Here is a 12,664-nt window from a genome sequence, read left to right on the forward strand (position 1 = left end):
ATTCCAGGATCTCTCACCCCTCTTGTCCTTTTGTACTATTCCTGTCCCAATCTAAATTTGGATAATTGAAGTCCCCCTTTATGATTACTCCATAATTTTGCACCTCTCCATAATTTCTCTGCAAATTTGTTTCTCCACATCCCTTCCACTAGTTGGTTGTCTATATACTACACCAATCAATGTTATTGCATCTTTTTCATTCCTTACGTCTAGCCAGGGACTCCGTCCTTGACCCCTCTGGAACATCCTCTCTCTACAGTACTGTAATGCCATCTTTAATCAATGTTGCCACTCCCCCACCATCCCCACTTTCTTCCTTTCTTGTCTCTCCTAAACATGTTGTACCCAGGAATATTTAACGCCCAGTCCTGCCCTTCTTTGCGCCAGATCTCTGTTATAGCAATAAAATCATAATTCCATTTGTCAATCTGTGCCTGCAGTTCATCAATCTTATTAACCACACTCCGTGCATTCACATACATGCACGTTAGCCCTGATTTAGGCTTTTCTCAGCTGTATTAGTAAAAATGCACCAGGATACCACCCTTAAATACATTGATGAGCATTGTTTAATGCAAGGTGTCCAAATACACTGGTTCATGAAAGACTTAAGTTTTTGATTATGGAAATGAGCTTCACTTCAGAAAGCCAGCACAATTTGCGCCCAAATTGCTGATTGCCTCCAAAGTGGAAATGCTGCCCCAGAGATTATTTTTTCTGAGGCGGGAGGGAATTGTCGGGCACGAGATGGGATTTGAAGTAGAAAACGCAGCACGGAAGGAAGAGGGACCAGGTGCCAATGTCGGTCAGTGAAAATTGGGCTGAATTATAGGTGGACTTGTTAACAAATAGAAAACAAACAACAGGTATTTCACAATAACACAATTTAATTTACATACTGATGTCTTTTAATGCCTTTTAAAAAATTGTTCACTTCAACCCCTCAACATGTTTCAACAGGATATGTTTTAAACTCAAGAATGATTGGAGGGCATTAACCTCATTTCTGCATTCTGAGCACGTGCAGTTTGCAAACTTCCCCAGCATACAAAATCTGTACATCAACAGCTGGGGAAGTTCTGTGCTCCACCACAACCCCCTCACCACCATATCCTCTGAGGGTGAGAGTTTCTTTGCCTATACCCAAGAGATGAGAAAGAAGCTGGAGATTGAATTTTCAGTTATATTGCAGGGAAGTGGTTTAACAAATGATGTTCTCTGTTACCAACTGCTTAAACAGACAGCATCTGTTATGTTTTTGTTGATGGTTTTATAAATAAATTATTTATGGAATGCTTTTTTTTAAAGCCACTTCATATCTTGATTTTTGTATATCTTGAAGTAAAATTCTTTCTCTTCTGAAACATTTTTGAGGCTTACATTTTTTCCCTTATGAAAATTTGCAACTTGGCAATCAATCTGAGCGATTGATCAGGCACAATTTATGGAAATTTATTTTTATTAAACCTGGAAATTCACTAATAGTAACAGTATACTATAGGGTAATCTTTATATTTCTGATGCATGCAAGGAAAACCTATTGGGAGAATGTGCAAATGCAGCCTGTGATTTTCCATCCATTAATTTTGATAGCAAAACATTTACTCAAAGGCTTTAAAGCAGGAATATAGAGAGAGTCTGCACTAATGATGTGGAGAACGTGGAGTGGGGTGGGGTTATAGCTGAAGCTGTAAAAGGGCTGTAATTGAGTCAGGTGATGGGTGGGAGCATATGGTAGAGTGGCACTTATTGTTCTGAAAGAGTCAAGGGCCTCTGAGTCCAATTTTCCTGCTCTTCCCCCAATACCATGCCCATCCAACATACATACAAAGACTGATGCACCTTGTACTCCTCCAATATTGCTTGTAACCCTTCCTCCAACTATAGCAATTCTATATGCTGCACAAACACTTATAATCCTAATGGACACCAGGATCATCCTTCTCAGACTCCCTACCTCGCACCCCGTCCACAATCCAGAACTCCTATACTCCTGGATTACATTGCCAGTACTCAGTGATCCTAAGATCAGCCCCAACAAAGTTCTCATTGTCTCCCAATTATTGTGGATTTTGGTGCTCCTATCCCAGACCCTGGGACCCCTCAAAATACTCTTGCATCTTCAGTCCCCAGGCCTCCTCTCCAGTGTTCCCAGTGCTGCCTCCTGAAACTGATAAAGCCATGCCCTCATTGTATAACGCCCATTTGGACTCTCTGGGCACTCCTTAAAGACCATGAGCTGGAAGATTATTAAACATGCATTCTGTTTAGCAGAATGTAGTTTAAACTGCTGACTTGACAAAGGGGTCTAGTAACAACTTGCATTTACATACAGCACCTTAAATGTTGTAAAACATTCCAATACACTTCCCAAGCATAAACAAGGTTAAATTTTACATAGACCCACATAAGGAGACATTGGGAGAGGTGACCAAAAGCTTGCCTAAGGTTTCAGAGGTCTTAGGAGATGAACAGATTTAGGAAGGGAATTCCACAGCTCAGTGTCTAGGTTTCTGAAGGCAAGGCTGCTAATTGTAGGGTAGTGAGTAGGATATGAACAGAAACTTCTTGGAACGTAGAGTTCCTGGAGAGGTTGTGGGAATGGTGGAGGTTAGAGATATGGAGGGGTGAGGTCTTAGAGGGGTTTGAAAACAAGGATGAGAATTTTAAAATGAAATTAAGCCTGAGTATGTTCCCTCCCCTAACTTTTCTGACACTCTTACCTTTCTTTTCTCATTTAAAAGCTCCTTAAAACCTACCTCTTTGACCAAGCTTTTGGCTACCTGATCTAATATTGCCTTATGTGGCTTGGTCTCAAATTTTGCTTAACAATGCTCCTGGATGCATCTTGGGGTGACTGACCACATTACATGTGTTATATAAATACAAGTTATTCTAAGCAAGGTGAAACAACTCTTTAGGGTAGAGAATTCCAAAGACTGCCAGCTCTCTGAAGACATTTCTCACCTCGGTTCTAATTGACCGCTCCCTTACTCTGAAGCTATGACCTCAAGTTCCATGCTCTCCAGCCAAGGATAACAGCTTCTGAACAATTACCATCTTGTGTTTTCTCTTTTCAAACTTGCAAAGCCTCAGCTTCTTCTCTCTTCCCTCCTCCTAATCCAGTTCTCTGATACTATACAGGGATCAGCCTGCGGTTCTCCCTCTATAGCACTGGCAGGCCCTGAATGTCTTGAATATCAGGCACAGTATTTGAGGTATGCTCTGAGTTGATCAGTGCAAGGTGTAGTTTCATCACGACTGCCTCCAAGCTGCTTTTAGATTTCCATAAAGACTAGATTATATTGACCATGAGCTGTTTCACCTTGTTTAGAATAACTTTTATTTATGTAACAGAATAAATTATCCCAAGACACTTCATAGGAGCACTGTGAAGCTAAATCTGACACTGAGCCACAAAGCAACATTAGGGCACATGGCCAAAAGCTTGCTCAAAGAGCTAGATTCTAAGGAGGAAAGAGAGGCCTAGGGAGGGAATCTGTGTGCTTAGAGCCTAGGCAGCTGAAAGCATAATCACCAACGGTGGAACAAATAAAATGGGGATGCTCAAGGGGCCAGAATGAGATATATCTTGGTGGGTTGTGGAGGTAATTGAGCATAGGGGTGATGGGTAAACACAGCTTGGTGAGAATTACAATAAGGTCAAGTGTTTCAGATGACCAAGTTTAGGAAAACTAGGCCAGGCAGGAATGACTTTTCTAAAAATTCATTCATGGAATGCAGGCATCGCTGGCTAAACCAACATTTATTGCCCATCCCTAATTGCTCATAAAAGGTGGTGGTGAGCTTCTTGAACCGCTGCAGTCCCTCCCTAACAGCACTGTGGGTGTGCCTACACCACGTGGACTGCAGTGGTTCAAGAAGGCAGCTCTTGTAGCCACAGTATTTATATGGCTGGTCTAGTTCAGCTTCTGGTCAATGATAATGCCCAGGATGTTGATAGTGGGGGATTCAGCGATGGTCATGCCATTGAATGCCAATGGTTAGATCCTCTCTTATTGGAGATGGTCGTTGCCTGGCACTTGTGTGGTGCAAATGTTACTTGCCGCTTGTCAGCCCAAACCTGGCTATTGTCCAGTTCTTGCTGCATTTGGACATGGACTGCTTCAATATCTAGGAGTCTTGAATGGTGCTGAACATACGAACAAGGAGCAGGAGCAGGCCATTCGTCCCCTCGAGCCTGCTGTGCCATCTAATAAGATCATGGCGGATCTGAATGTAACCTCAAATCTGCATCCCACCTGCCCCTGATAACCTATCACCCCCTTGCTTACCAAGAATCTATCCTTGAAAATATTCAAACATTCTGCTTCTGCCGCCATTTCAGGAGGAGAGTTCCAAAGACTGTTTAAAAGCAAAATGCTGCGGATGTTGGAAATCTGAAACAAAAACAGAAAATGCTGGAAATACTCAGCAGGTCTGACAGCATCTGTGGAGAGAGAAACAGAAATAACCTTTCGAATCCATATGACCCTTTTTCAGAGCTAAAGAGATGTAGCAATGTGATCAAATTTATACTGTTTAAGGAGAGGGGGTGGAGCAGGTGGAGCACAAAGTGTTACTCCCTTTGTCCTTTTGTTCATGACATCTTTGTCAATCTCTCCTTTGTCCCCACCTATCGTTGACCTTCTATCCAGCTTCACCTGCTCGACCCCCATTAAACAGTATAAATTTCACCACATTTCTACTTCTCTTTAGCTCTGAAGAAGGGTCATATGGATTCGAAATGTTAACTCTGTTTCTCTCTCCACAGATGCTGTCAGACCTTAGATTTACCAGCATTTTCTGTTTTGGTTCCAAAGACTGTTTTTGTGCAATCATCAGCGAACATCCCCACTTCTGACCTTATGATGGAAGGAAGGTCATTGATGAAGCAGCTGAAGATGGTTGGGCCGAGGACACTACCCTGAGGAACTCCTGCAGTGATTTCCTGGAGCTGAGATGACTGACCTCTAACAACCACAACCATCTTCCTTTATGCCGGGTATGACTCCAACCAGCAGAGTTTTCCCCTGATTCCCATTGACTCCAGTTTTGCTAGGGCTCCTTGATGCCACACTCAGCCAAATACTGCCTTGATGTCAAGGGCAGTAAATCACCTCACCTTGGGAGTTCAGCTCTTTTTGTCCGTGTTTGAACCAAAGCTGTAGTGAGGTCAGGAGCTGAATGGCCCTGGCAGAACCTAAACTGAGCATCAGTGAGCAGGTTATTGCTAAGCAAGCGCCACTTGATAGCACCATTGATGACCCCTTCCATCATTTTATTGATGATAGAGAGTAGACTAATCGGGCAGTAATTGGCTGGGTTGGATTTGTTCTGCTTTTTGTATACAGGACATACCTGGACAATTTTCCACATAGCCGGTTAGATTCCAGTGTTGTAGCTGTACTACAGCAGCTTGGTTGAAGATTGTTGCAAATGCTACAGCATTGTTTTTTGCACTAATGTGCTGCATTCCCTCATCATTGAGGATGGGGACATTTGTGGAGCCTCCTTGTCCGGTAAGTGTCACAAGTGGATATGGCAGGACTGCAAAGTTTAGATCTAATCCATCAGTTGTAGAATGGCTGAGCTTTGTCTATCACTCTTCATTGAACCAGGGCTGCACCATCCCCCCCCTCTCTATTGGAAGGGGCATATGCTGGGCCATGAGGTTACAGATTGTGATTGAGTACAATTCTGCTGCTGCTGATGGCCAAAATCGCCTCATGGTTGCCCAGTCTTGAGTTTCTAGTTCTGTTCGAAATCTTTTCCATTTAGCACATGATAGTGCTACACAACACAATGGAGGATATCCTCAATGTGAAGATGAGACCTTGTCTCTGCATTGACTGTGTGGTGGTCGTTTCTACTGATACAGTCATGGGCAGATGCAACTGTGGCAGGCAGGTTGGTAAGGATGAGGTCAAGTATGTTTTTCCCTCTTGTCGGTTCCCTCACCGCCTGCCGCAGTCCCAGTCTAGCCCACATTCGGCCTGATGCCATCAGACTTCATGGGGTCCGGAGTCGATGTTGAGGACTCCAAGGGCAACTCCCTCCTGATTGTATGTGTTTGCTGGATCTGTCCTGCCGGTGGGGCAGGGCATACCTAGGGATGGTGATGTCTGGGACATTATCTGTAAGGTATGGTTCTGGGAGTAAGACTATGTTACTATGACTGTGTGTTGGAACAGTCAAATTTGGAAATAACAAACATATTGATGAGGGTTTCAGCAGTAGATGAGCTGAGGCAGGGTGATGTTATGGAGATGGAAATGAGGTAGTCTTAGTTACAAAGATACGTAAGTTGCAAGCTCATCTCAAGGTCCAATATGACACCGAGGTTGCGAATAGGCTGGTTCAGGTTCAGGTTCAGGTTGTTGCAGGGAGAAGGATGGAGTTGGTAGCTAGGGAATGGAGTTGGTTGCAAAAACAATGGGTTCAGCCTTCCCCATTTTTAATCAGAGGGAATTTCTGCTCATCCAATACTGGATGTCAGATAAGCAGTCTGATAATTTAGGGACAGTTGAAGGGTTAAGGGGGTGACTGTAAAGAAGAGCTGAGTGTCCTCAGTGTACATATGAAAACTAACACTGAACAGCAGAACCAGAGCGCACTGCCCACACTTGAAGGAAGATAAATTAAAAATGAACCTGCAGAAACAATTGATAGAATCTTACATCCCCGTTGTGCTGGTGGCAGGGCCATAAAATTCCACCCAATATCTGTGAATGAATGGTCAATTTATGGAACAGGTCGTTTGGGAGCCAGTGGAACCAGTTACCTCTGATTCATTCAAATGGAAAGTAAGTAGATTTTGGGATCCAGTATATGAGTAATTTGAGATATGATGCATGGCATATTTGGAGGGAACAGGTGACATTGGACCTATGATTCCCAAAACTCTCAACCACAGAGGGTTTTCCTCACCTCATGTCTAGGTCTGCTGTGGATTCACTGATAAGAGATTTATTGCTGTGATTATTTATTGTATTCATTATTGCTGTGTCAGGCGATGACAAGCATGGTGGACGGTCAACTAGATGGACCTTGATTTTTTTCAATCTAACTGTTCCTATGTTTTGACTGTATCAATTTGGTTATGACTACAACACTCAAGGTCTTAAAATGCACTCATCAGCAATCAGAACTGAGGCGTCCGTCAATGAAAAGCTTTGGAAAGGGGAATTAATGTACATGATCTTTGACAGGAGGAATTAAGCCAGCTGATAACTGGGATAATCCTTAAATCTCTGAATATTCAAAGTTCAAATAGAAAACAAAGCATCCTTTCCATGGCACTTAACCAGCAGAGTTGTTGTTAGGTTTACAACATGGATGTGCATTCTGTAAATCGAACGTTACTCGACACATTGCAAGTTTTGGCTAGTCTGAGAAAGGGTTCATTGTGAGGGGATAGCACAAGCATCATCTCACTGAATCTAAAGGAAGGTTACTTGATCCTGCTACAGACGTTGCGCCCCCACGCAGTTCCTAAACACGCTGTACCTAATCGGAAAGCTCCAATCCAAGGCAGCACGGTGACGCATACAGAAACTATTGGCATTCTCCAGGCTTTCGGAAGCAGAAAGGGGAGGCGGCACGTTGCTTAGTCATAAACTGAATGACAATTTTCTATCAAGGGTCAGGGTACACAAACTGTTAAGTCAATCCTTTGTGGGTGGGAGGTGCACATTATAAAGATGTTAATAAAGTCACAGTAAAAGGAAAAGACTTGCATTTATACAGCAACATTCCTGACCCCAGGATGTCCAAAGATGATTAAATAGCCCATGAAGTACTTTTGAAGTGAAGCCACTATTGCATTGTAGGAAACACAGCAGCCAATTTGCACACAGTGAGATCCCACAAACAGGCAATGTGACAATGGCCAGATAATTTAGTGATGTTGATTGAGGGATAAATATTAGCCAGGCTTCTGGGGAGAACTCCCTACTGTCCTTCAAAATAGTGCCACAGGACCTTTTACGTCCATCTGAGATGGCTGGGATAGGAGCCTCAGTTTAATATAATCCGATTGACAGCATCTCCCTCAGTACTGCAAGTCTCGAGAGTGAGGCTTGAACCCACAGCCTACTGACACAGAGGCGAGATTTAAACTACACAGCCAACTGACACCTCTCCAAACTGTTCATACACACCTGTGGTATGTATTTAAATAACAGCCTTCCATATAAAACAGCAATTTCGGAGAAGGGTTAGGAATTTCACATACTTGCTCCATCCTCCATTATGTTGAGTTTATTAATCAACAGTAAGCCCAAGTTAGTTTCAGGAGCATTCTGGCACATTGATTAATTCTCTCTGTCCCCTTCTGCTGCCACAATGCTTACATATAGAAATGTTTTCTGTGCTTTAGTTCAATGTGCCAAAAAAAGCATGGTGGGTGGGGGAGGGTGGTGAAGGAGCTAAAATAAATATCTGACCAAGTTCCAATTGGATCTCAAACTCCTTAAACAGTGTTTATTTTGGGCATGTTTAGGAGCTGCGGCGAATTTCTACATATTCATTCATCTGAGATTTAAGTGTTTTGTTTCACTGTCTCATGCATGTGCATATAAACAGAATTCAATACCTAAAAACACAATACAATCTAAATACAGCCACTGCCAAATGCCAGTTTCAGGACAGCGCCGTGATTCCCAGTGTTGCGCTGCCTCACTTAAATCCCCATTAGCTCTGTTTTCAGTCGTGCACAAATCACAGGTTATAGTCCTCATGAAACTGGTTTAAAAAGACGACGCCAAGGTTACTGCTGTTCAGTGCAGCTGACAGCGAGCTAGCGGTACAATCACCGATGACTCTGCTTCTCTCCAGTAAAAGCACCTTTTAATTATTACTCAAAAAGCCAGCTCCTCCCTGCCTCAGCAAACGGCAGCTGAACTCACTACTATCCATTAACTTTCACACTGAGCATGGCTCTGCAAACTCAAACCTCCTGTTCGTTATTCATCTGTCAACAACTGGAGGGAACACTATGCAAAACACCGCAAGCTTCATTAAATTGATATTTTTGTACCAATTTTCTCCCTATTCTTGCAACTGTCCACATTGGGCTATGGGTTCCACAGGAGCCTTAATTAATTTTGATGAAAAGTCATCGATTTGAAACCATAACTCTGTTTCCATCTCCACAGATGCTGCCAGAGCTGTTGAGTATTTCCAGCAATTTGTTTTTATTTCAGATTTCCAGCATCTGCAGCATTTGGCTTTTGTTTCATAGGAGCCAGCGGTTGTTGGTGTACAGGTTGCACAGGGACAGTCTCAATGCTGGAGTACAGGTATCACAGCAGCTGGATTCTTACATGTCTATTCTATGTTGGGTTATAGGTTCACAGGTGCTGGATACATGTTGGGGTACAGGGTACCACTGGCACTGGCTCCAGACTGGGGTATGGGTCCCATTGGAGCTGGGTTTTTATCAATACTTCGCCAAAATGACCATTCTTCCTGTGCCAACTTTGATACTGAGTGGTGGCTATTCGACAACAGGGGGCATCACAGCTCAGCTGGATCCTGTTCTAATCCACACGTGATTTTCCAGCAAGAATCAGTGATCAGGAAGAGAAGGATTGGACATGGAGGGCAGGTTTAGCAGCCTCCTTGCTGACATCAGCTTGCTCAGCACAGACTTTGGAGAACACCCCAGGGTCTTTGAACCAGTATGGATTCTTTACCCATTGATCCTAGGAAAGAGCTGTTCACCATTGAAACTTTTCACTGTTGCACTATCACCAAATATATTCGAGTCATAATCTGTAAGGAGACACTGAGGAGTTGGCTTGCTTGCACATTTATGGAGAATTTGCAGTGCTCAAGGTCCACATTATTGTTCAGGATGAAGGCAGTAAAGATATGAAGCTCTGGCACTGCCGCTTGGGGAAAGGAAAGCTTTTCCTTCTGACACCACAGTCTGTCCTTCTTGGCACCACAAACCCTACTTAACTCTGCCTCGTGCCTGTTTCGAATCACTCAGCAGCATCTCAAGTGGAGGGAGACAGAGTTATTTACAAAGTCATTTCCCTTCAGGCGACGTTGGAAACTGAATGAGTCCCTGAACAGTGTGGTTTTATTCTCCAGTTCAACGACTACTACGACGAGACATTCCTGAAAGAGCAGCGGTGAGAAGCTTTCAATCTAACATCCTCCTCTCCCCACCCCGCCTAAAATCGGTCACATTTTCTTTCAATTAATTGCTGTGCCCCTCAAAGTAAGGGGTGTTCCTGATATGAATGGAATACTTCCTTTGTAACTATCATCAGCAGCAAGCATTCTCAGATCAGACATACTGTGGCCTAGGTACAGAATAAAGTCCCCAAAACCATTCTGAGTTAGATATAACATGTATTAGTTAGGTTCCCTCAATTTTGTGTCTCAAGTACTTTCAGCACAGGTTAGAGAATAGAGTTCCCTCTACACTGCCCCCATCAAACACTCCCAAGACAGGCACAGCACGGGGATAGATACAGAGCAAAGCTCCCTCTACACTATCCCCATCTAACACTGCCAGGGCAGGTACATCAAAGGTCAGATTCAAAGTAAACCTTTATACAGCCGTAATGTGTTCTAGCCCCTTAATGCATTAGGGTCTCCTGTTTTTCCATTTTCTACACCAGCCAGGCTGTGACTTCTCTGAGCAAGGTTAAGAATTTGGTGCTGGATGAGACGGTGTTTTCTGATGTGTACCCATGCCTAATAGGAGTAGCCCAAACCTATTCCCACAGACGACCCTTAAAAGCGAGCAGAGACTTTGATGCCATGAATCTGATTTGCGATTTAAACACAGGTCCCCTGTGTGAAAGACCGTGCCAGTTTTGAAGTGTTTCTAAAGTGTGGAAATTGGCAGGAGCCATCAAATGGCAAGAGACCATTCCCATCTGGATCAGAGCCTTTCACTCTTCTTATGAATTATTTTACTCCTTGCACTCAAAATTAAACAAACAAATGAATTTCAGGTCTGGCCGACCTGACCGGGCACTTCTGGCACTGGTGACGCTGCGGTTTGTGAAAACTCCGCGTGAATCTGTAAAATGTGGTTAATCCTCTCCCTCAGATGATTCTACCTCTGCCTCTTCAAGCCACTTGATGAACTTCTGGAGCTGAAGAACAAAGGAGCCAGTTACAAAACGTGAACATGCAAAACCCACACAGTATCAATCCCATCTGGAGTTCCGAAGGAGAGTCATATTGGACTCAAAACGTTAACTCTGTTTCTCTCCCCAGAGATGCTGTCAGACATGTTTTTTCAGCACTTCTGTTCTTATTTCAATCCAACACTGTTTGCAAGATGTTTGCTGTGCACAGCAGAGACAGCTCTCCTTGTTCCAATACAATTAAACTACCCGCATCAAGTCCCAGAATGAATACATCTATTTTGCATAACATCAGCCTGGAGTTATTATTCCAGATGAAATTGCCCATTACATGTCCGAGGCCACAAAGAATTAGTTACCTTGAATCTCAGTTACCAAAATAGGACAAAAGTCCTTTTATTTCTGGCTTGTTTATCTTTCCTCCTCTGCCCCCTCCTCCTTGAAGGTGCTGATTCATCTCTCTCGAAGATGCTGACTGACCTACCCCTACTGAATGAAGACGCTAAATCATCTCCCTCTACTGAACGAAGATGCTGATTCATATCTCCAACTACCCTGAAGGTGATGAATGGCTCTGGGCTAATGGTTGCACGGGTGCTGAGTGTGTTCTGGGCCAATGGTTGCACGGGTGCTGAGTGTGTTCTGGGCTAATGGTTGCACGGGTGCTGAGTGTGTTCTGGGCTAATGGTTGCACGGGTGCTGAGTGTTCTGGGCTAATGGTTGCACGGGTGCTGAGAGTGTTCTGGGCTAATGGTTGCATGGGTGCTGAGTGTGTTCTGGGCTAATGGTTGCAGGGATACTGAGTGTGTTCTGGGCTAATGGTTGCACGGGTGCTGAGACTGTTCTGGGCTAATGGTTGCAGGGGTGCTGAGAGTGTTCTGGGCTAATGGTTGCACGGGTGCTGAGTGTGTTCTGGGCTAATGGTTGCACGGGTGCTGAGAGTGTTCTGGGCTAATGGTTGCAGGGATGCCGAGAGTGTTCTGGGCTAATGGTTGCACGGGTGCTGAGAGTGTTCTGGGCTAATGGTTGCAGGGATACTGAGTGTGTTCTGGGCTAATGGTTGCACGGGTGCTGAGAGTGTTCTGGGCTAATGGTTGCACGGGTGCTGAGTGTGTTCTGGGCTAATGGTTGCACGGGTGCTGAAAGTGTTCTGGGCTAATGGTTGCACGGGTGCTGAGTGTGTTCTGGGCTAATGGTTGCAGGGATACTGAGAGTGTTCTGGGCTAATGGTTGCACGGGTGCTGAGAGTGTTCTGGGCTAATGGTTGCACGGGTGCTGAGAGTGTTCTGGGCTAATGGTTGCAGGGATACTGAGTGTGTTCTGGGCTAATGGTTGCACGGGTGCTGAGAGTGTTCTGGGCTAATGGTTGCACGGGTGCTGAGTGTGTTCTGGGCTAATGGTTGCACGGGTGCTGAGTGTGTTCTGGGCTAATGGTTGCACGGGTGCTGAAAGTGTTCTGGGCTAATGGTTGCACGGGTGCTGAGTGTGTTCTGGGCTAATGGTTGCACGGGTGCTGAGTGTGTTCTGGGCAAATGGTTGCACGGGTGCTG

At 44.3% G+C, this 12,664-nt stretch overlaps 1 protein-coding gene and 1 long non-coding RNA gene across 2 annotated transcripts in view; both read right to left on the reverse strand.

Annotated features, from left to right (window-relative positions):
- Positions 1–869: 869 nt before the first annotated feature.
- LOC144694029 (uncharacterized) overlaps positions 870–12,664 on the reverse strand; it is a 406,257-nt gene continuing 394,462 nt past the window's right edge. Inside the window, exon 2 of the long non-coding RNA XR_013579637.1 lies at positions 870–4,857. This is a non-coding gene — a long non-coding RNA (uncharacterized LOC144694029). The remainder of the gene's footprint in view (positions 4,858–12,664) is intronic.
- eif2b5 (eukaryotic translation initiation factor 2B, subunit 5 epsilon) overlaps positions 7,288–12,664 on the reverse strand; it is a 57,672-nt gene continuing 52,295 nt past the window's right edge. Inside the window, exon 16 of the mRNA XM_078564362.1 lies at positions 7,288–11,120. Coding sequence (XP_078420488.1) covers positions 11,058–11,120 — 63 coding nt within the window. The 3' untranslated portion in view covers positions 7,288–11,057. The remainder of the gene's footprint in view (positions 11,121–12,664) is intronic.

The sequence above is a fragment of the Cetorhinus maximus genome, chromosome 19 (genome assembly GCF_964194155.1).
Source record: "Cetorhinus maximus chromosome 19, sCetMax3.hap1.1, whole genome shotgun sequence".
NCBI lineage: Eukaryota > Metazoa > Chordata > Chondrichthyes > Lamniformes > Cetorhinidae > Cetorhinus > Cetorhinus maximus.